Raw genomic sequence first — 24,834 nt, forward strand, 5'->3', positions numbered from 1 at the left:
TACCAAGAGATGCAGGTTAAATAAGCCTATGACTTCTTTACCCATAAAGATGGTTACACATGAAAGCATGTTCCTGAGAAGGTTATACAATATCTATGATTAGGAAATATTTATGATAGGATAAATGGCTTTTCCATCCAGGATAGCAAGCACACATCCTTTTAGATATGGTCAATTTTTTACTCATCTTGTCCATACCATAGATAAAAGGAGCATCAGAACAAGGTTTTCACAATCACACAGTCACTTTGCAAAAGCTGTATCATTATACAATCATCTTAAAGAAACATGGCTACTGGAACACAGCTCTACAGTTCAGAGACTTTCCTCTAGCCTCTTTAATACACCTTAAACTAAAAACAGGTTATTTACATAATGTGTAAGAATAACCTCCAGGATAACCTCTCGATTTTATTTGGAAGCTCTCAGCCGTTGACACTTCATTTTGTGTCATTTCACTCTTCCCCCTTTCAGTCGAGAAGATTTTCTCAATCCCTTGATGCTGAGTCCCAGCTCATTCTAGGATTTCTGTCCCATGTTGCCAGGAAGGTTTATACCCCTGGGAGTCATGTCCCACATCGAGAGGGGGAGGGCAGTTAGTTTGCCTCCCATGTTGGCTGACAGGCCACATCTGAGCAACAAAAGAAGTTCTCTGGCGGTGACTCTTAGGCCTAATTTTAAGTAGGCTTAGCATATCCTTTGCATGAATATGTTTCATATGAACAAACCCCAAGACTGAGGGTTCAACCTATTGATTTTGTTGTCCTCACTGCTTGTAAGAATATCAGGCCTTCTCCAACTGGGGAAGTTGAATTTTTCCTCTTTCTCACTATTCTCCCAAGGGTACTTTGCAAATACTTTTTTATTCACTATTGAAATATCTCTGGGATTTATTATGGTATCATTCTAAACAAACCTACAAAATCTCATGCCCTACTCAAGGTTCCATGTACTTATAGTGTTCAATTAAACTGTATAAATAAGTTATATTAGGAGATGCACTAGTCAAAATATAAATTTTGTACCAAATATTTTTTGCTTTAGTGAGACTAAATAGACGGTAATTCATATTTCAAAATGAATTCATATTTTAAAATTCATATTTTAAAAATATTTTGCTTTAGTGAGACTGAATAGATGGTAATTCATATTTTAAAACTTCGAAGTTTTAAAATATGAATTACCATCTCTTTTCAACACCCTACATATTGACATTACTTTGTTCTTCCTCATGCAAAAACATTTTTTAATTTGTACATTTAGTCACCATCATCATACACTCTAGGCACTCCTAGATTATACTATCTCAGTCTTTTTCATCCATCTTTCGTTCTGATTTCATTTGTGCCCCCAGCCCTCCACCCTCTATCATTTTCACATTCGGCTTCATTCAGTGTACCAACATTGTTGTATTCCAGTTAGGTAGTATTGTGCCATCTATTTTTGCATTTTTACAACCAGTCCTGTTGCACAATCAGTATCCCTTCAGTTCCAATTACCCAATATCTACCCTATTTCTATCTCCTGATGGTCTCTGTTCTTAACTGAAATTCTCCAAGTTCATTCATTAATGTTAGTTCATATCAGTGAGACCATACAGTATTTGTCCTTTTGTTTCTGGCTAATCTCACTCAGCACAATGTACTCAAGGTCCTTACATGTTTTTACATACTTCATAACTTTATTCTGTCTTACAGCTGCATAATATTCCATTGTATGTATATACCACAGCTTGTTTAGCTACTCATTTGCTGATGGACATTTGGGCTGTTTCCATCTCTTGGCAATTGTAAGTAATGCTGCTATAAACATTGGTGTGCAAATGCCCATTTGTGTCCTTGCCCTCATGTCCTCTGAGTAGATACCTAGCAATGGTATTGCCAGATCACATGAAAATTCTATACTTAGCTTCTTGAGGAACAGTCAAACTGCCTTCACAGTGGATGTACCATTTTACATTCCCACCAACAGTGGATAAGTGTGCCACTGTCTCCATATCCTCTGCAGTGCTTGCCATTTTCTGTTTTATTGAAAATGGCCATTATGGTAGTTAGATTCAGTTGTCAATTTGGCCAGGTGAAGGTGCCTAGATCTATTCCTGTGGACATGAGCCAATGGTGAACCTCAACTGTTGCTTATTACATCTGCAGTCAGCTAGGAGGCGTGCCTGCTGCAGTGAATGATGTTTGACTTAATTGGCTGGTGCTTAAATGAGAGAGTTCAACATAGCACAGCCCAAGCAGCTCAGCATACCTCATCTCTGCACTCGCAGCTCAGCCCAGACCTTTGGAAATGCAGAAAGAAATCACACCGGGGAAAGCTGTTGGAACCCAGAGGTCTGGAGAGAAGGCCAGCAGAGATCACCCTGTGCCTTCCCACATAAGAAAGAACCTCAGTTGAAAGTTAGCTGCCTTTCCTCTAAAGAACTAATGAAATAAATCCCCTTTTATTAAAAGTCAATCCGTTTCTGGTGTGTTGCATTCTGGCAGCTAGCAAACTAGAACAGCCATTTTGGTGGATGTGAGATGATATCTCATTGTGGTTTTGATTTGCATTTCCCTAACAGCCAGTGAAGTTGAGTGTCTTTTCATGTGCCTTTTAGCCATTTGTATTTCCTCTTCTGAGACGTGTCTGTTCATGTCTTTTGTTCATTTTGTAATTGGGTTGTTTGTCTTTTTGTTGTTGAGTTGAACAATTTCTTTATAGATTCTGGATACTAGACCCTTATCTGATATGTCATTTCCAAATATTGTCTCCCATTGTGTAGGCTGTCTTTTTACTTTCTTGACAAAGTTCTCTGATGCACGAAAGTGTTTAATTTTGAGGAGTTCCTATTTATCTATTTTTTTCTTCAATGCTCATGCTCTGGTGTAAGTCTAGAAAACTACCTCCTATTATAAGATTTATAAGATATATCCCTACATTTTCTTCTAAAAGTTTTATGGTCTTAGATCTCATGTTTAGGTCTTTGATCCATTTTGAGTTAATTTTTGTATAGGGTGTGAGATATGGATTCTCTTTCATTCTTTTGCATGTGGATATCCAGTTCTCTAGGCACCATTTATTGAAGAGACTGTTCGGTCCCAGGTGAGTTGGCTTGACTGCCTTTTCAAAGATCAATTGGGCATAGACGAGAGGGTCTATATCTGAACACTTTATTTAATTCCATTGGTCAAAGAATATCTATCTTTATGTCAGTACCATGCTGTTTTGACCACTGTAGCTTCATAATACGCCTTAAGGTCAGGTAATGTGAGACCTCCAACTTCATTTTTCTTTCTCAGGGTATTTTTAGCTATTTGGGGCATGCTGCCCTTCCCAATAAATTGGGTTATTGGTTTTTCTATTTCTGAGAAGTAAGTTTTTGGGATTTTAATTGGTACTGCATTGAATCTATAAATCAATTTAGATAGAATTGACATCTCAACTATATTTACCCTTCCAATCCATGAACACGGTATGTCCTTCCATTTATTTAGGTCTTCTGTGATTTCTTTTAGCAATTTCTTGTAGTTTTCTTTGTATAGGTCTTTTGTATCCTTAGTTAAATTTATTTCTAAATATTTTATTCTTTTGGTTGCAATTGTAAACGGAATTTTTAATTGATTTTTATTGATTTCCCCCTCAGATTTTCATTACTAGTGTATAGAAACACTACACATTTTTGAGTGTTGATCTTGTAACCTGCCACTTTGCTGTACTCATTTATTAACTCTAGTAGTTTTACTGAGGATTTTTCGGCGTTTTCAATATATAGTATCATATCATCTGCAAACAGTGATAGTTTTACTTCTTCCTTTCCAATTCTGATGCCTTGTATTTCTTTTTCTTGTCTAATTGCTCTGGCTAGAACTTCCAACACAATGTTGAATAACAGTGGTGATAATGGACATCCTTGTCTTGTTCCTGATCTTAGGGGGAAAGGTTTCAGTTTTTCCCCATTGAGGTGATGTTAGCTGTGGGTTTTTCATATATTCCCTCTATCATATTGAGGAAGTTCCCTTTTACTCCAATCTTTTGAAGTATTTTCAACAAGAAAGGATGGTGAATTTTGTCAAATGCCTTTTCTGCATCAATCGAGATGATCATGTGTTTTTTTCTGCTTTGATTTGTTGATAAGGTGTATTACATTAATTGATTTTCCTATGTTGAACCATCCTTGCTCCTTGCATATCTGGGATGAATCCTACTTGGTCATGGTGTATAATTATTTTAATGTGCTGCTGGATTCGATTTGCAAGAATTTTGTTGAGGATTTTAGCAATAAAATTCCGAGATTGGTCTGTAATTTTCTTTTCTTGTAGTATCTTTGTCTGGCTTTGGTATGAGGGTGATGTTGGCTTCATAGAATGAGTCAGGTAGCCTTCCCTCCTCTTCAATTTTTTTGAAGAGTGTGAGCAGGATTGGTACTAATTCTTTCTTGAATGTTTGGTAGAATTCTCATGTGAAGCCATCTGGTCCTGGACTTTTCTTTTTTAGGAACTTCTTAATGACTAATTCAATTTGTTTACTTGTGATTGGTTTGTTGAGGCCATCTATTTCTTCTCGAGTCAATGTGGGTTGTTCATGCCTTTCTAGGAAGTTGTCCGTTTCATCTATATTGCCTAGTTTATTAGCATAAAGTTGTTCATAGTATCCTCTCAAAACCTCCTTTATTTCTGTGGGATTGGTGGTCATGTCTCCTCTTTCATTTCTGATTTTATTTGCATCCTCTATCTTCTTTATGCCAACCTCACTAAGGGTCCATCAATCTTATTGATTTTCTCATAGAACCAACTTCTGGTTTGGCTGATTTTCTCGATTGTTTTCATGTCCTCAATTTCATTTATTTCTGCTCTAATGTTCAGTATTTCCTTCCTTTTGCTTGCTTTAGGATTAGTTTGCTGTTCTTTCTCTAGTTCTTCCAAATGAACAGTTAATTCCTCAGTTTTTGCTCTTCTTTTTTGATATAGGCATTTAGGGCAATAAATTTCCCTTTTAGCACTGCCTTTGCTGCATCCCATAAATTTTGATATGTTGTGTTTTCATTCTCATTTGTCTCAAGATATTTACTGGTTTCTCTTGTTACTTCTTCCTTAACCCACTGGTTGTTTAAGAGTGTGTTGTTCAGCCCCATATATTTGTGAATTTTCTGGCCCTCTGGCTATGGATTTCCAACTTCATTCCTTTATGATCTGATAAAGTGTTTTGTATGATTTCAATCTTTTTAAATTTATTGAGACTTGCTTTGTGACCCAGCTTATGGTCTACTCTTGAGAATGATCCATGAGCACTTGAGAAAAAGGTGTATCCTGCTGTTGTGGGGTGTAATGTCCCATAAAGTCTGTTAAGTCTAGTTTTATTGTATTATTCAAATTCTCTGTTTCTTTATTGAACTTGTGTATAGATGTTCTGTCCATTGATGAGAGTGGGGAACTGAAGTCTCCAACTATTATGGTAGATGTGTCTGTTTCTCTTTTTTGGTGTTTTTTTTTTTTTGTGTGTGTGTTTGCCTCATGTATTTTGAAGTACTCTGGCGTGGTGTATAAATATTTATGACTGTTATGTCTTTCTCTTTATTGAATTGTTCCTTTTATGAATACATACTGTTCTTCTTTGTCTCTTTTAATTGTTTAACATTTGAAGTCCAATTTGTTGGATATTAGTATAGCTACTCCTGCTGTTTTCTGATTGTTGTTTGCATGAAATATCTTTTCCCAACCTTTCACTTTCAACATATATTTATCCTTGGGTCTAAATTGTGTCTCCTGTAGACAGCATATAGATGGGTCCTGTTTTTCAATCTATTCTGCCAGTCTATATCTTTTGATTGGGGAGTTTAATCCATTAACATTTATTGTTATTACTGTAAGGGCAGTACTTTCTTCTATTATTTTGCCTTTTGGATTTTACATGTCATATCCAACTTTTCTTATTTTTACGTTTATTGATAGTCTTCATTTCTATACTTCTCTACACCTCTCTCTCCTGTCTTTTCCTATCTGTCTCTAGTGCTCCCTTTAGTATTTTTTGCAGAGCCAGTCTCTTGGCCATAAATTCTCTCTGATTTTTTAATTTCCCCCTCATTTTTGAGGGACAGTTTTGCTGGATATAGAATTCTTGGTTGTTTTTCTCTTTTAGTATCTTGCATATACCATCCCACTGTCTTCTTGCTTCCATGGTTTCTGCTGAGAAATCTATGCATAGTCTTATTGGGCTTCCCTTGTATGTGATGGATTGCTTTTCTCTCGTTGCTTTCAAAATTCTCTCTTGCTCTTTGACCTCTGACATTCTGCTTAGTAAGTGTCTTGGAGTATGTCTATTTGGATCTATTCTGTTTGGGGTACACTACACTTCTTGGATCTGTAATTTTAACTCTTTCATAAGAGTTAGGAAATTTTCAATAATAATTTCCTCCATTTGTTTTTCTCCTCCTTTCCCCTTCTTTTCTCTTTCTGGGACACCCACAACATGTATATCCATGCATTTCATGTTGTCATTCAATTCCCTGAGTCCCTGCTCAGATTTTCCATTCTTTTCCCTATATTTTCTTTTGCTTGTAGGATTTCAGATGTCCTGTCCTCCAGTCACTAAATTTATCTTCTGCCTCTTGAAATCTAACATTGTAAGTTTCCATTGTTTTTTTTTCATCTCTTCTACTGTGACTTTCATACCCATAAGTTCTGTGATTTGTTTTTTCAGACTTTTGATTTCTTCTGGTTCTCCCTTGCCTTCTTTATATCCTCCCTCAATTCATTGATTTGATTTTTGACAAGGTTTTCCATGTCTGTTCAAACATTCTGAATTTCAACTCCTATATCTCATTTGAATTGTTGGTTTGTTACTTTGACTGAGCCATATCTTCAATATTCCTACTATGATTTGTTATTTTTTGCTGGCATCTAGGCATTTAATTTCCTTAATTAGTTTATTCTGGAGATTATTTTCATCTTTTTTACCTAGGATTTCTTGCTGGATGACTTCATTGTCTATCTGTTCTTTGACATTCAGTTTAGCTTATTCTAGACCTCTAGTTTAGGTTTTGTTTAACAGATCTGAAATTTTCAGTTCTTGTTTTCTTGTTTCTTGCCCTGCCTGTATGGTGCCTTTTTCTCCCTTAGGAGGGTCTACTTAGGTATTACAGACCCCAATCAGATTTTCCCAGACCAAACTAACCTCCTCTCAGGAGGAAAGAGTCACCTCCATCTTTTTCCCTGAGGGTGAGACCCAGCAGGTTGAAAGACTTCCTATGAAGCCTCTAGACGCTGTGTTTTTCCTGTTCTGCCCAGTATGTGGTATTTGTCTGCCTGCCAGTCCCACCAGCATAAGGTGATATGGTACCTTTAACTTCAGCAGACTCTCCCTGCCTGGGGTGTGGTTGAGACAGAGAAGCGGTTGACTTTAATCACTTCTGGAATTTGATTTTTTAAACAGCTTTAGTGTGATGGTTAGGTTCTGGTGTCAACTTGGCCAAATGATTTTGCTCAGTTGTCTGGTCAGGTAAGCACTGGCCTGACTGTGGCTGCAAAGATATTTCATGACTGGCTGATTAAACCATCAGTCAGTTGACTGCATCTGTGGCTGATTACATCTGTGGTCAACTAAGACATGCCTCCTACAACAGGATAATCCAATCAGTTGAAGGCTTTTAGGGAAGAAGAGAGACTCTTCACTGCTTCTTCAGCCAGTGAGCCTCTCCTGTGGCGTTCATCCAGACCTTTCATTGGGGCTGCCAGCTCCACAGCCTGCCCTACGGATTTTGGACTCTTCTATTCCCATTGTTGCCTGGGACACCTTTTTAAATCTCATATTTACACATCTCTTCAGTTGGTTCTGTTTCTCTAGAGAACCCTAATATATTTAGATAAACAGTTTAAAAAACAATTCTTGATGTTCATGGTCTCTCTTGATGGAATTATTATAGATAAGAGGAGCAAGGGATTTTTTAAAAACTATCAAAAGGTATCCTTCCCCACAGCCTCTGACACATACTAAGACTCACATTGCTAAGTGGCAACTGCCTCCATTAATACACAATTCTGTACATGGATCTCTGCCAGTGCTACCTCGAGAGACGAGCTTACACGATCTGATTTTTTTTACTTTCCATAGACACCCAGTGTTCAGAAGTCTCTTCAAAATTATGTGGCTATAAATAACATATAAAACTAGTTCCATTTCTGAAAAGGACTTGTTACTAAAATTACAGCTTAAAATGCCATCTTTGAAACAACAACAGAAAGATCTTGGTTCTACTCATTTCTGGGAGAATGCTTGTCCAAATTAAGGTCAGAATCAACTCTAGGCACACCTCTGCCCTCACCTCGACTCTTTAAATAAGGCAGCCCCTACCCCTGGGCCCACCTGGCATTTTCCCCCTTCCAGCTTCAGGAAGGTTATTAGGTTTCAGGAGCATTAGTGCTTTATGTTCATATTTCATCCCCTCTTTGGCAGCATTCCAAGACCACTGAACACCAGGTGTTCCTTGTAGCCTGTGCCTCTTGCTGAGTCTGGGGTTTGGACCATTTACCTGTCCCCATCCTGCTACCCATCATGTTTTTTTCTCATAAGCACATCATTTTCTACCAGATCACAAGTTCTTCAGGGCTAGGTACTGCCTCTTACACATCTTTGAACCCTCCTTAGCTTAGCACAGGAAGTGGACAGATGATAGATGCTCTATAAACATTTCAGATGGTCAAGATTTGAAGGCCTTTAAGTGTAGGCAATTTACTGGCTGATTTATGCAAAAATTAAGTGGCTCTTAGAAAGAATACGAATCTGCTCTTTGGAATAATGAAGTCAGTTTAGTTTACTTTATGACTAGGAGGAATTAAGCGGCTGTTGGATTTTCACCCTTTAGATGTTAGTTCAAACATCTCATCTCACAGGGGTGGGGTGAAGAGGCAGGGCTTTCCTGGCCAGCTGCCCCCACCACCACACCCACACCAAGATCCTCCTGTTGCATGCTCACATCACTCATACAGCTCCTTCTATTTTCTCTCTATTGCACTGATCACAGTTGGTAAGTCCCATAGGTGTGTTTACTTGAGTGTCTGATTGATATCCCTATGAAAGGAGAGATCATGTCTAACTTGAATTCCCAGTGCTTAGCACTGAGCCTGGAACATAGGAGGCACTCAAAGAAAAGTCACTGAATAAAAAACATTACTATTTCACACACAGAATTTAAAGTAAGCCCAGTAGGTGAGCCAGGGTATTTGTCACCAATAGACATTTGGTTTCGGTTTTCAGATTTGAACTTATGGACGCAAATAAACCGTATATTAGGAGATTCTACCCTTACCTTTTGCCCTATCAGCTGTCATAAGACACATCTGGATGGCATGACTTTTCCCATCTCTATTATTAATAGTTAGGATATGCTTAGAGTGTATGCTTTTATGTCTACTCTTAAGCATTCCATACCTAAATTCTACATTTAATGAGATTGTTCTGAAAAATAAAAAGAAGCCCAATTCAGAGAATTTTATAGGCATACCACAAGGACTATGAGCAAATATTCCTTATCTCAAGGGCTCTTAGTAGGCTACTAAAATGCTGTTTCTATTCTGTCTTTTTGTGGACCTCCACTTTCTTTTTTTTCCATCACCTTGCTAAACAAACATTTTTAGTAGACAATTAAGAACAAAAGGCTGTCAGCACATCTGCTCACAAGAGACTCATATATAACTGTCTCCCAACCAGAGTTAAAATTGTCCATCAGTATATTTTAGAGAATGTATGAGTCTCTACCCCATTCCTGCTTGGATTAAAAAACCTTAAATATTAAAAAAATGGAAATTATATTTATTTGACTAAGTATACTTTAACATGGTACAAAATACAAAAGATTAAATACTCAGGATTTTCCTTTTGTAAACAAAGACAGCATGACAGTGGTTTCTCACTTGCAGTGAGAAGGAAGCTCTTTGTATTACACTTGGTTTTCTTGCATCCTACTTAATTCTGCCTTTTAGTCAGTTTCTGAATGACTAAGACTTTCTAAATCAAAAGATCAAGACTGGCTCTTAAGGTATATATAAAACTTCCATTTTTCTGGTGTTTTACTAATCCCTGACTTGAACCCCAAGTTAGCCCATATCCAGCCTACCTATGCAAGCCCAGGTGAGAAAGCTAAAGGACAAAACCAGCAGAAAAAACTAAGCAGCAGCAAAAGCTTGACCAAAAGCCGTGTGAGCTCAGCCTTCAACACAAGTTCTCTCATCTGTTATGTTCACCACGCAGAGTAATACAAAGCTCAGGATCCAAGGATAGATTTCCTTACTTACACTCTTTCTTTTCTGAAGATAATGTTACTGTCTAGTGACCATTTAAGAGCACGTATCATAGGAACCTAAATTTTCTGTAGCACATTATCTAACTCAACCTCTTTGGATAGATCATTTAAACAATCCAAACACAGGGAGCCCAGAATAAGAATGAGGTCCTTTAATCCTGCATAGCTTAATGTAATGCCGGGATACCTTCCAGAGTACAATAAGCAGATAATCAAAAAGCATAAAAATAAATAAATAAAACAAAAGAAAAAACAAAAGTATTGGCAAAGTTTCTTGAGGGACAGGAGAAAAAATATGGAACTATAAAACTTAACTACCAGGGAAATCCTTGCTACTGTGTCAAACATTAGAGACACCCAAATCAATAGGCCAAGCCTTGGATCTTGAGGCTTGCTCTTGTGAAGCTTATGTATATGGAGGAGAAGCTTCGCCTACTTGTAGGTGTGCCTAACAGTCACCTCCGGAGTTATTCTTTTGTAGCTAAGATGTGGCCTCAGTCTCTCTAAACCCATCTCTGCAAGTGAAGCCGCTGCCCTCCCCACTATGTAGGACCTGACATCCAGGGTGAGAGTCTCCCTGGTGGTGTGGGAGATGGCTCCCAGGGATAAGCCTGGCCCCGGCACTGCGGGATCAACAATGCCGTCCAAAATCCTCTATCCCAGTACACTAACACAGTACATACACATGACAACTGTGCTTTAGATAGAGCAGGAAGAAAACAAAACTGTTGTTTTAAGAATGAGCTGTAGTCTGAGTCACTTGGGCGAGGAGGAAAGCAACATTCCTCTGGTAGAAGACTGTTCTTTCTCCCAGGAAATCATCCTAATGGACTTCGAAGAGGTGGAGACCTTAAGGAAATTTAGAGTTCTGCTCTGATAGTGAGAGTAAAGGAAACTGGGTCCCTGGGATGGAGGGGAAAGGGTCTTTGTATAGAGAGGAAGCAGAACCAAAAAGGGCCCCGGCCAATGAGAAATTTCTTGGGGTGGAGATGGCCTGAGAACATTAAGGCAGCTGTCTGTGCTATAGGTTTCCACCATTACCCAAACCTTCAGTAAAGTCTGCTGAACACTGCTGCCTTGTGTTAGTGGTCCTATGGGAAATGAAGGAAGAGGCATGGTGCCCAGGGTGGGGTGACGCAATTCAAAAAGTACAGGGCTCACAAGGGGAGATGAAGAATTCGGGACTGGCAGGATACTGGAATGAGAAGGGACCACAGGAATGCAAACCTCTAGGAATCTCTGGAACAACATCATTCAATATGGTACCCACAAACCACATGGGGCTATTGAGAATCTGAAATGAGGCTAGTCCAAATTGAGAGGTGCTGTTAAGTGATAGCATGAAAATAAGAATGTCAAATATCTCAATAGCTTTTATGTTAATTACTTCTTAAAATAATATTTTGGATATATTGAGTTAGAGCATATTATTAAAATTAATTACATGTCCCATTTTACCTTTTTAATGTATTTATTACAAAATTTAGAATTAGATATGTGGCTTGTATTATATTCCTAATTGACAATGCTGCTCTGGAATCTTGGGAATGGGCACAGATTTTCAACAGTATAAGATATGGGGAGCTTAAACTACTTTCTTTGGATAGTAAAGATAAGGGTGACTCCAGAAAGTTAGGTATACAAGACAGTAGACATTGGCAGATTCTGTGTGAAAAAAAACAAATTTAAAAGAACAGATGACTCTATTTTAGCAAGGTTTGTTAAACTGGAAAATAATTCCTACAAATAGCAATTGCTCTTAAAATATGATTCAATCTATGCAAAAATTCAACTTTTCAGGAACTCATTTACAGCATGAAATAGAATATATGGTACAGCTTTCCAACATAAATAACTTATAGTGGTCCTTCAATTTAAACTAGAAGAGACAAAAAGAAAGCTTGCACCTCACTGGGGCTACATTAATGTGTCTTCCAATAACTTGATGTGTCAAACAATGACTGTCAAAATCTGAGACTAATACTTTACACTTTCAACTAGGAATACAAAATACATACAGGGCTGCAGACATTTACCAACTGTATTTCTTTCACACTGAATCTACCCATCAAACCATGTCTCAGGAAAGTTATGAGCAAAAATAAAAGAAAAATATAATAAAAAAAAGTATTTGTTTTCTCTGACATGCTACCTAAGAACTCAAGCCATACGGTGCAGTAGCACAGGCAGCTCCGGGGAGTGCTTAGGCCCAAATGTTTCCTAATGACCAACTTGAGGTGTCAGAAAACTAGGGATCTCTAGTTCTTATTCCATAGGGGTTTTCAGGAGGAATATGATTTGCTCTATAAAATGCATATTAACACAACAATGTGCAACACATGTATGCTGAGGGGTAAGTTACACGATAGAGCTGCTGCTTCTGAAAAGTTTCCACTGGGGCTGGGAACTCAAGAAAATACCCTGCCCCTCCTTCTTCAATGTATTTGAGGGTCATGAGGCATCGTGGTGTCAGCTTAGGATGGCAATGCTGAGCCTTTGTGACCAAAGACACTCAAAATTAAATGTGCCTTCCAGGCATGAGGCTGGTCACTGCATGCAAGACATGGGGTCAAAGTACAAAGCGACACACAGTCTCATGACTCTTCCGACATTCCTGAACCCCATCTTGAACCTCTCTTTGCATCCCCCTTGGTACAGAGCTACCCAGAACTGCTAGTCCTCAGCTCAAGCAACCTATTTCTCAAATGAACATCCACAAAAACCACTCTCATCTTCCTCTTTTCACCACTCGGCCATGTCCCGGCTCTGGAATAACAGGTAGCATATTTCCCACCAAGACGCAAACAGGTGTAGCCCAAAAAGGGGAGCTTGTTAGTGGAAATCAACCTCAAATTAATGGTTTCTAGGATGTGGAGGTATTTTTTTTCTTGGAGACCTCCCAAGTGTTCTTGCTTAATTCCCACTTCTTGACCCACGCACGTGCACACACACATACACACACACTTGCACACACCCAAACACACACAAGAGCCAGTGACTTAGCATCCCAGTCTTATAAAATTTCCAATCCCCAATCCTCCTATAATTAATGGAGGTTGGTAAGAAGTTATTTGCAGACTGAGTTCGTCATTCATCAAAGAAAAAGAAATACGATAAAGTGAAAAACAAAACTGTTTTTATTGCTCTTCCACAAGGTTAGGTCCTCTTCCCAGGATCAGGAACCTCAGTGAACCCCCAAGAATCTGTGTACCATCACACTGGGGAACTTTCTCTCCCTGACTCTAACCGCATCCCCAACAAAAAGTAAATAAACCCAGGAGCATTCGCTTATCAGCCACAGTGCGGAGTTGAGGTGACGGGTAGACCCCAAGACAATCCCTAAGCGTGCCATGCCAGGGGGACGGGGGGCACCCTACCTTTGCAGGTGAAGCATTTGATGTGGAAATGTCTGGTCTGGACCCGAAGCACTTCTCCCTTGCACGGTTCCCCACATTTATGGCAGTGAATGACAGGCTTCTCTGAGAGGTGGTGAGGGTCCTGAGGTGGGGCCACTGAAAGAAAAACAGCAAAAAATCCATGAGCAGAAAGCATTCCAACACAATGCGTCACCATGGGGATGCCTACAGAACCCCATAACTTGTTACTAAATGATCCACACGGTCTCTCAATAGCATGGATTAGACCTCTTCCATGCCATTCCATATCTGTCCACAGAGAAATCCGACAGTTTATAGCTTTTTCAGTCCAGTGGGGAAGGCACAGGGCTCGTTCCTCTATGGAGCCTCCAATCTCTCCCTTCCTCCTTAATTTCTATAGATCCTCGTCAGGAGCACATAATTGGGCAATTAAACATACATCTTGTTTGGGTCACTAATTCATAATGTTTTTATCTTAATTTAGGAAGCACCTTTCATCAAGGAGCTTGCTGTACATCACAATATTTGAAGATGGGGACCAGTTCTTAAAGTTCAGGATTTATTTCTCCCCGGTTGTATTTCTCTTTCCTCCCCTAGCTCCTTAGAACACAGCAGAATGCCCATACCCCAGGGGAGCTCAGTAAGTGTCCCCTTATTTATTAGTATATAGTGGCTAGTTTCTAGTCTATTCTATCAGAAAGTCGTTCCCTACTTTATGTTGGCAGCTTATGTAACTGTTCGGAGGCCACTATATTATGAGTCTTTACTACACACAGTTCCTGATACTACACTGCAGGCATTAATCTTATTTTTAAAGTAAATTAGTAACATGTAGAGCTCTCTGAGCCCTGGTTTCCTCTTCTGTAAAACGAAGGGGCCTGGACGGCAGGATTTCTAAGTTCTCTTCAGGCTCTAAAATCATATTATTAGGCTTATAGGGCTTATTCCCTCCATTTCCAGAGTGTGGCCTTTGGAGAATAGAAGTCATCGGGATGTCCCCGCCCTGCCACTGGGAATAGGATTTAGAGCCTCCCTCTTACAGAAGACCAAGAGAGAAGGCAGTGAGATAACATCTGTGGCCTTAAGATAACCATGTCTTCATTTAGGTTGCAATTTCTCTAGCCAGAGAAGGCAGGTAGGCATTTTGGGTTGTCAATTTCTTTTTTTGATATGGGTTCTCAAAAGGAAGAATCATGCAATATATTAAAAATGTATTACATAACTACCTATATGAGTGTGACATGGGATAAGAACAATGAACCCCAAATTAATCAACCGACACAAAGGACACAAATGATTTTTTTTGCAAATGGTAAAACCAGGTTGGGGTGGGGGGAAACGTGGGCAGATATTGCTGAAACTCGATTTAGAAAGCACCTTTCAGCAAGGAGCTCGCTGTACACCACAAGAATAATTGTTCATTGTTTCTCTCAGACCTCACTATAATGTTCTCATTTTGCCTGGAAAGAGTTTGAACAAGACAGTCCAAATAACCCATTACTAACTCAATTCTGAGAAACAAGGTTCTTCTTGTGAGACTTTGACAAGGGCCAGGTGTAGTCTCAGGTTAAACACCTGATCCATGTTCTCTGTGCTGGACCCCAAGAGTGTGAGGTAAAAATACCAAGGCTGTGATCCATCTGCACTTCCTCATCTACCTGCTGGCATCTCTCCTCGAACCTGTATTGACAGAACTCAGTATATATTTAATGAACTTCAGGAGGGACCTTCCATTATGATCCCTAAACATCCAGCATGTTTATATTGATGTATATCAAGGTCAAAAACTTACTCACCTGGGCATCTATAAAAAAAAAGTTTTCCTTAACAATATCTTCTCCAAATGCCAGGGGAGAATAAGCAAATTTTTTAAAATGCTATTTCCTACTTCCTCTAAGAATGGAGGAAAGTAATATCTATTGAGCTTCTACTAAATGCCAGACACTGAGCTAGGTGCATTCACATAAGTCATTTTATTTCCTCCTCACCACCTCTCCCTCTCTGCGATGAGGAAAGAGGGCCTCAGTCTAAGTTGAGCAGCCTGCCCAAGTGACAATAAGTAAAAGCTCAATGCTCTATGCCTGGGTCTTTCTGACTCCCAAACTCATGCCCTGCCTGTGCTATCGGTGTAAGCCAGAAAATTATTATTCGTCAGGCAATGGTTTATTTAGCCAAGCTCAAGCGTAGTTCTAAAAGCAAGAGCTGGGATACAGCTTACAAAGAGAATGCAGGCAGTGTGTGCAATGAGGAACTGCTACCTGGTGCAACAGCCTCGTGGTAATATTCAAGGTGTCCCTGTCCATTACCTGAATAAGATTCCCCCTCATGCCACTTACTAACAATGCAGATTCCTCAACCCCCTGAACTAGGGGTCGGAGTCAGGGATCTACATTTTTAGTAAGCACTTCAGGTGATCCTAAGGCATACTACAGTTTAAGACTATTTCCCTTTGGAATTCAGCAATATGAATAAGCAAGCTACAGACTCATTCGAAGGAAAAAAAATTAGTGAGACCATCTTCTTCAGAAATACTATTAGAACACGGAGGATCTGACTCTAAGGGAGATGCATCTTTTGATTGGAAACCCAAGCACTGCAGTTGCTCTTGACACTTGAATTTTTTATACCTAAGCAAGAAAGCAATGCTGAGTAATGATGAGGGAAGGAAAATATCATTTCACTTCATGGCTTCTCCCTTTGAATAGAGGTGCCAGCACTTGCTGGCACCAGCCTCAAAGGTCAGAACTGGAATCAGCATCTGCATTTTGCAAGCTTTTCCCTCAGGAAATATATATTACACCGCAAAGTTCTCTGTGCCCAGAGATGACCTTTCTTTTTCCATCCAGAGATGAACAGTGAGTATATCATGTTTATTTGCCTTTCCATCATACAATGGTCTAGGCAGAAACACAGCAGAACAAACTGTTCGTGAAGAAAGGATCTTTTCTTATTAGAGATTGACAGAATCCAATGACCAAAAGAGATTAAGAGTAGATATTTCTTCCCAACTTAAATCAGTGTAAACGAAAGAACTTCTCTCCCTTTTCTAAAGGGGGATAAAGAGGTTCAATTGACAAAATTCCCTTGGACAGTTTGGTTATTACCAAATGTATGTTTGTTGGCTCAATTCCACATTTTTGAAATATGCTGAGTCAGTTACAATATAAACATGACATTAATCCCACCCTCCTCTATTTGCCAACAGGTTCTGATGCTAATTTTTACTTGATTGCTCCATCCTTCAGAGCATGGGAGGTCCCTGCTTATTCTATTAATAGAGAAACTGAGTTGCAGAGAGCTTACATTCCTTGCTCAAAGCTACCAGCAAATTATCCATAGAGGTCTACTTAGCACTCTGGCTTCAAGACTCTTTTTTTTCTGCAAGTCGTCAATGATTTACCCTGGTACTGGGCAGACATGGTTAAAATCTTTCATGGATCATCGATTTTGTTGCTAAAATAAGAATAGCACAACAAAAAAAACCCCAAAAGCATGATTTCATACTTTCTGAAAAACAAGGAAATAACAATTCAAGAGCTGACAGTCTGTTTGCCTGAACAGGTAAAGGTCTTCCTCCATTGCAAATACCCAGTGTGCAGGGATGCTTGCTACTCAGATGAAAGAGCCTACTGCAAGGCTAACTGAGGAGCTTCACATTGTCCTTCCTAGTCAAGCAAAGCAGCCTTAGCTCTGAAACTCCAGTGCATCTTCTTATCTTTCTGCATGGAGAAGGAATCTCTACTGACCACTTGAATTAGCTGCGTCATAAGGGGCTGCCAGTCTGGAGAAGAGGTAGACCAAGTATTGACCTCACTGCCATGTTACTACTGGCCCCCTCGATGACAGAAAATTTCTACCTGTTTTCATTGATTCATCAAAAGCATTTACCCACACACACTATGTGCCAAGGACCATTCTACGTGCTAGGGAAATGCTGTTGAACAAGACGGACAGGTTTTATTGGCCTGAAGGAGCTTACATTCTGGAGGGGCAAAGAGAGAATAACTTTTGACGGTGTTAACATATATCACATTTAAGAGAGTAATCATGTGGGTGTATAGGAAGGAAGGAGTCTGTGAGGTACAGATATTTTCCTTGAGTCTAGAAGGAAGGAAGTTTTGAAGCCAGGCCTTCAGAAGAGGTAAGAGAAAAGGCCAAGGAAGTAGAAAGTAAAAAGGGCTTTGAGGCAAGAAAGAGCTTTTTGTGTTCAAGAAATAGTACAGACAGAACAGAAGCCAACGTGGCTAGGTCAGGTAAAGGGGCACAGTTTGGTCAATGGAGCTGGAGAGGAAGTGGCCAGATCCTGTAGGGGCTTAAAGGTCATTAGAGAAATACTGGATTTTAGTTCAAAGGCAATAGGGTAGAATTGGAAGGTCTTAGAGAGGAGAGGATCTGATATGCATTTAAGAAAGAATCTCCTGGCTGCTATACAGAAAATGAATTAAAGGTCAATGAAGAGATGGCAAGACCTGGAGAGAGCTGGTATGGTTTGGTCTAGGACAGGATTTCTCAATGTAGATATATATACACATATACTATATAAGAGACACTACTGTATTTGGAAGCCAGATAATTCTTTGCTGTGAGGGGCTGTCCTTTGCACTGTATATTGTTTAGCAGCACGCCTAACCCACACTTAGTAATTGCCAGTAGCAATCCCCCAGTTTTGACAATCAAAAATATCTCCAAACAGCTCCTGGTTGACAACTAGCTAGGGTGATGGCAGTGGAAATGGAGAGAAATAGAGTAAGACTTGGGATACATGTTAGGTGTAAAACTAAAAGAACAACCTTGCAGATGGATTTAATCTGGGGAGTGGGCAGTTGAAGGAAAGGGGAAGTTGAAGAAAGGGATTCTCTTGGGTGGAATAAATGGGTAGATGGTGGGACCAGATGTTGAACTGCAAAAGACAGGGTTTGGGGAGTTGGCACAATAGGAATCAAAAGTTCTGTTTTGCATGTTATACTTTTGAAAGGCCTATTATATAGTTAAGATGATGATACTGGGGAACTGAGATTTTGAAGGAAATTCCAGGTACCTTCAGTGTCCCACATAGAGAGCCATTACAGGCAGTAAGAGGAAGGCCACAGAGATTAGACAGAAGGTGCAGAGCCCTTCCTTCTAACCCCACACCAGCCTCATCTTGCAAAGGCTACAGGCTACCTTCACTGGAGGGCAGTCCCTGAAACTAGATCAACAGAAAAAGAACATCTGAGAAAGCACATTTGAAATAAAAATCTGAGCAGGGGAATATCATAAACCTGCGATGGAGTCCTTAGCATGAGTAATAACTTGCTCCAGTTATCTGAAGTATTCATAACCCTTCAAAGTCCCCTTCTCCCTCAATAGAACCATTGTTCCTCTAAACCCTGATGGCTTTCAAAGCCTTCACATATACTCAATCTCATTTCACTCTCAACAGAGCTCTATGAGGCTGGAAGAATAGGTGCTGCAAGCCCATTTTAGAATTGGGGAGCTCAAGACTCAGAAGGACAAAGTGACTCGCCCAAGATGATACAGTTAAGAGATGTAGAGTTGACAGTGAACTAACTCAGCAACTCCTAATCCAGTGCTGTCTATACTACAACAATCCTCTAATCACCCACACTTGAAACCTTTTAGTCATTCTTGATTCCACCTCCCTCTCATCTCCCACAAAATCTCTGTCTACTCTTGCATCCTTTAGTCATCTTTTCTTTCACCATACCAACCCAGGCCCTAAACCCCTTTTACTCAGACTATTGTGAAAGTTTTTCTGCTCCCTGGATGAAGGCTCTTTTCTTCTCCAATGCACTCTGCTAAGAGTAGTCTACTCAAGAAGATGGAGCAAAACTCCCTACTCCTTAAGTGTGGGTGGTACATAGTGACTTCCAAAGAGCACAGCATGAAAAGGGAGGGAAAAAAAAAAAGACTAACTTTACACTGGAGGAACTTGACAGACATATCTTCAGTTAGGTGATCAAGGGGACATCAATAATGATAAGTCAAATTGATGGTATGTACCCCGATATGATGTGATTTTGAAAATGACACTTTACCTCCATGTTCTTCCTCCCCCACCCAGGAACCCCAGCTTAATCATAAGAAAAAACATCAATCAAGTACCATTTGAGGGACATTCTACAAAATATGTGACAAGTGCTTCTTAAAACTGTCACAGCCTAAGGAGACATGGAAACCACGTGTAATGTGTTTTCCTGGAGGGGATCCTAGAATAGAAAAAGGGCATTAGATAAAAATGAAGGATCTGAATAAGAACCTTTTGTTAATAATGTTATCAATCTTAGTTCATAAATTGTGACAAATGTATCCACTAATGTAAGATGCTAATAATAGGTGAAATGTACCCACTAATGTATGATGCTAATAATATAGGAACTCTCTGTACTATCTTCACAATTTTTCTGTAAATCTAAAACTGTTCTAAAATTAAAGTTTATTTAAAAAAAAAACCAAACTCTCACTAGTCCTCTCTGTCCCAGTCCATCAAGTGTTAATTTCTCTGCCTGGCTTTAGGGGATCTCCAATAACACGGCTCCACACTGGTTTTAATAGCTAAGGAGGAACTAACATTTGCCAAGTCCTTATCACTACACTAAGCGGTTTGAACTTAGGCAGTTGGAACGAGCACTAAAATAAGCTACTGTTCATCTGTATAAATGTACAAACCCCCTTGCAGCCAGACCTTGTGACCGCTTCCTGGTCTATCAGCTTCACTGTTGCCCAGAGCCTTCCTCCATGTGGTATACAGTACTTGGAACGCTTTCTCCTCTCCTCACCTTTTCAAACCTGACCCACAGGGCCCAGGCAGGTCCTGGCTCTCCTCTGAAGCTTTCACAGTGGTTTGTAGTGAGCCAAGATCCCATTTTCCTCTAAGGCCTCCAGCACTGAATATCTGCATTGTCACCTACTGCTTAGTTTTCTCCTGTTTTGCATTTATTTTGTTTTTGTTTCACTGTGTATAAATCCTGGGCCTATAAAATTGCAAGCTCAAGGTTCAACTTCTCTAAACTTCTGAGCTAGTTCTGATTTCAAATATTAAATATCTTGAGTTGACATCTCCGTATTTTAGATCAGGCAAAATAAGGTTACCACTCTTAAGATTTGAAGGTAGCTGTCACATGAACCTGCTAAGTCCTGAACTTAAGGCATCTCAACGATCCCATTATATTATTATAACAGATACAATTTATTAAACAATGACTATGTTCCAGGCACTATGATAACTAATTTATACCCACAATCACAGGTTATCCTCACTATTGCCTAATGGCAAAACTACTACCCGTTTTGCCAAGGAAGAAACCAAGCTAAGAGAGGTAAAATGCCTAGTCTCAGATTGTGTAGTTACAAAGTGGCCTGTCTCCAAGCCCCATTCCCATACTTTGAAGCCTTGTGTATCTGTTTGCATGGGCGGGGGGTGGTTCCACAAGAAAATCCTGGGTTCTCATCCAGCATAGAAGGAAATCAAGCTAGTGAATGGGCTGACTTGTCTCTGATTACAGCACTCAGTAGCGGTCAACACCCAGCTACAGCAAAATTCCAAAGCATCGTCTAGTAAATAAATAGACATAAGTAACATTTCAAATATAGAGAAACTTTTCCAGGTTGTCTCATTTCTGGGAAGGAACACTTAGAGAGCAAGAAGATGCATTCCACCGTCAGGAGAACCCTCCCTGTGCCTAGAGGTTGGGTTCGGGAAAACAGTCATTCATTGGGATTGGTCTGGATTTGCAAACACAAAAAGTTACTCTGCATGGCTCAAATTTATTTCTGCTTAAAGACAGGAATCTCCTTCTCCTGGCAGCCTACAGTTTAGAGACTGGTTCATTACCTGTAACATTTTCTCAGCTTCTACCATATTAGTTCCCATTTAATTGTCAACAAGCATCACAGAAATGTCTTCTCCCTCTCCTACAGCTCCTCGCACCTCCTACTCCCTTCCTTTGTGCTAGAAGGCACTAGGGTTAAGTCTAGGAAACAAGACATTCAAGAGTTTAAATAAATGCAAAGAGTGCTTAATTTGCAGTTTACCCAAAAGCCCATTTCCTGCTGTGGCAAGTGGTAGTTACTTGATGCTACAAACTGTTACCCTGTCATTAGTTGTCCAAAATGATTCTTCCCTTTAATTGGCTTCCATGACCTAATTTTCTTATACAGTGTTAGTCTGGTAGTCAGATTATTACTGAGCACCAACGCATACGGCTGCCTCGGCACAAACACTCCCAGCAGGCAGAGAGTCTGATGGTTTTATTCCAGCCTCCACTTCCTTCCACATGTGGCTTTCCACTTATGAGGTGCCCTGGTGCTTGATCTGCATTTTCTTCAGTCCAATAGGTCCTAGTTATTCCTCCAAACATAAAAGACTGTCAGCAATAGGTCAGCTGGTGCTCTGACTATAGAAACAGCCCAGGTTCAAATCCAGTTAATCTGATTCCCCCAAGGCAAAGAGGTATTAAGATTATAATAATTCCACAAGGAAATTTCCTCCTTGTAAGTCACAGGATGTACCTGCCCTGATGTGCTACACCTACCTTCTATATATGAAAGTTAATCTTAGAAAGGGATTTAAAATCAGCTTGGTGTCTTCCCCTCCTCCTTCTAAAGGAGTGACTCCTTAGACACACCTTTTTATTGCGGTGACTCACTGAGCAGCACCCTTCTTTGACCTCCCCTAACCTTTCTCTGACAGCACTCCACAAGTTTACTGGAGTGATTCCTATACAAGTCCCATTGCTTGTATTTCAGAAGCACAGTAATTCAGAAGAACTCTAGACTGGAAGTCAGAAGATCTTTCAGTTTTGCCTTTTCTGCCACATGCCTCAACCTCCCTGAGACTGTAAGATGGGGCTAAGAATCTGTGTCCTAGCTCACAGGGGGATGGGAGGGGTGGTGAAGTCATCTGTTCATGGGAGGCCCCCCAAACATCAGCCCGGTACACAGATGCCCCAGGGTCAGCTGAATGTAAGGAAAGACTGTCACTAGGATTATGATCAGGAATCTCTGAAGTATTACAAAAATCCCTTCTGAAAATTGATGTAGCTTTTTCAGGTCACCCAAAGACCTCAAATTGTCCCTGCAGCAGCAATTCCATTTAGAAGTGGATCAAGCCAATTGGGCAGTGGTTTACACCTGAATCCTGCTGTCAGAACACCACCTCTTTATGGATTACCGGTAAGCTGCATCCATCCTGATTCCACGATGGGGAGGGACAGTGGTCCCAATGGAGCCATTTACGGGAATATAAATTATGAGAGAGAGTCATAGCCTACTGGCAGGAGCCTGTCTAGGCTCCTGAGACAGAGTTTATAGCTTAGGCATGCTGACAACATTGCCTTCTGCCCCCAAATCCCAAATCCAGACATTATAGAGGGGACAAAAAAAGAAAAAAAATAATAAGATATCGGTCAAAGTCCCTGCATGGTGCAAACCTAAGTCTGTCAGCAGCACAGGAAGTATCCCAGTACTTTTTGCCTTTTCTTTTTGGCTATTTCTACTTACTGCCCAGAGAACACTAGGAATCATTAACTGGTTAAAAAGAGTTTTATACACAAACTAATGAAAATGGTTGATACTCGTTTAGGACTTCACAATTTACAAAAGGTGTTCAGGTAGAAATCCTCCTTGATCCCATCAACTCCAAATTATCTTCAGTTCTATGGATATGGAATCCCAGCTTCAAAGTTGTTGAGGCAGTGGTGAGCTGGGGTCGGCTCTTACCAGTTAGGGCCGGCCGGCTGTGCACAGCTCTTCCCAATCCCTCGTTCAGTGACTTCACCTTGGTAGCTTGAAAGAGACCATGGTGGAGGTACTTACAACAGGAAAATGGGCAAGCTTTACAGATCAGGGCCTTTACCACCCCCATCCCCCAAGAACCGGTTGTTAGGCTTTGGCCAGCACACTACTGTGCCCAAGATTATCCTGCTACCAAATGGCAGTGAAGCTTTTAATTCAGATGGTTGTAATGGTCAGAAATGAGAATCAGAACCCCCTCTAAAAAGGTACTCTTTTCCACTCTTACTCTGTGAATAAATACACAAATTCACCTTCCCCCAGTTCCTCCATTGTCTGTACACCCACTGGGAGATGAAAGCAAAAGACTTGTGCTCACAGCAACCAGTGCATGGAATGAGATATGATTTTATAAATGCCAAAACCACTCTCTAGGCACTTAGGCTCCTCCTGACTCCTCCCAAATCTGAGGTTCTGGCCTGTTCAAGCTTTCTTTGGGAAATCACTTTCCTGTTGTTACCTTTGCAAGAAAAGGCAAACACACATAATCTATACCTGTCACCTTGCCAGGTGCTCTTCAATTCATTCAGGTGACAGCTGGCATAACCCTTATTTAACTCCAGGGGTATACCCACTCAAGTGGGAAAAGAGAGATTATCTTTTAAAAGTTTATTTTTAAAGTACTTAGTGAAGTCTATTACTCAAAAAGTAAAAGTGTGTGTGAAGTCCAACCTGGGAATGCTAGGGGAAGAAAGAGAGAGACATAAAAAAATGCCTCCATGAAAACTCCTAAATGCAAACTTCCAACATCTTTGAAACACAGTAGAACCTCATTTCACCCAAACTCAACACACTCGAATTCAGGTATGTACATTGACAATTGAAAAAAAATAAAGGCAGAGAGAGAGAGAATTAAATTTTTAAAAAAGGTATTCTATGATTAATTTCGTTTACTTATTATTATGAGTGTTTATTTGCCTCATTTATAAAATGATAGGTGACAGGTATGTTAACAGAAGAAATACTTATTAAATAATGGAGTTTGCTATTATGGTCTTGGAACATATTGATCACGTAAAACAAGGTCCACAGATATTGGCTGCCTGCTGCATGCACTGTATGGCGTATGGTGCTGGGCTCCCAGGTGGGTGCACGGCACACAGTAAGTCCTCACAGGGGAGTTGAAAACACAGGCAAAAAACATCTGGGCGCTGTTCAGAGGTTAAGAGTTCAAGAAACACAAAGTCATTAAGCTGGGGTGCCACATAGTTGGAGAAAGTTTCAGGGAAGGTGAGTGGGGTTGAGCACTGCAGGAGGGGAAGAAGGTGACTGGGGGACAAAGGGAGGAAGGTTCAGACATCAGGGCAGTGTGAACAGGGTCTGAATGGGAGGGCCCTGTGCAATTCTGGGCACAGTGGGCCAGGCAGACTACTGAAACCAAGGCTG

General features: G+C 40.1%; 1 protein-coding gene across 13 annotated transcripts in view; it reads right to left on the bottom strand.

Annotated features, from left to right (window-relative positions):
- The window catches only part of ABLIM1 (actin binding LIM protein 1), a 306,762-nt gene that overhangs the window by 124,952 nt on the left and 156,976 nt on the right, over window positions 1–24,834 (bottom strand). For all 13 annotated transcript variants that reach the window (XM_077126121.1, XM_077126119.1, XM_077126120.1 and 10 more), the window contains exon 2: window positions 13,657–13,791. In XM_077126121.1, coding sequence (XP_076982236.1) covers window positions 13,657–13,791 — 135 coding nt within the window. The remainder of the gene's footprint in view (window positions 1–13,656; window positions 13,792–24,834) is intronic.

Source organism: Tamandua tetradactyla, chromosome 13 (assembly GCF_023851605.1).
Source record: "Tamandua tetradactyla isolate mTamTet1 chromosome 13, mTamTet1.pri, whole genome shotgun sequence".
NCBI classification, from domain to species: domain Eukaryota; kingdom Metazoa; phylum Chordata; class Mammalia; order Pilosa; family Myrmecophagidae; genus Tamandua; species Tamandua tetradactyla.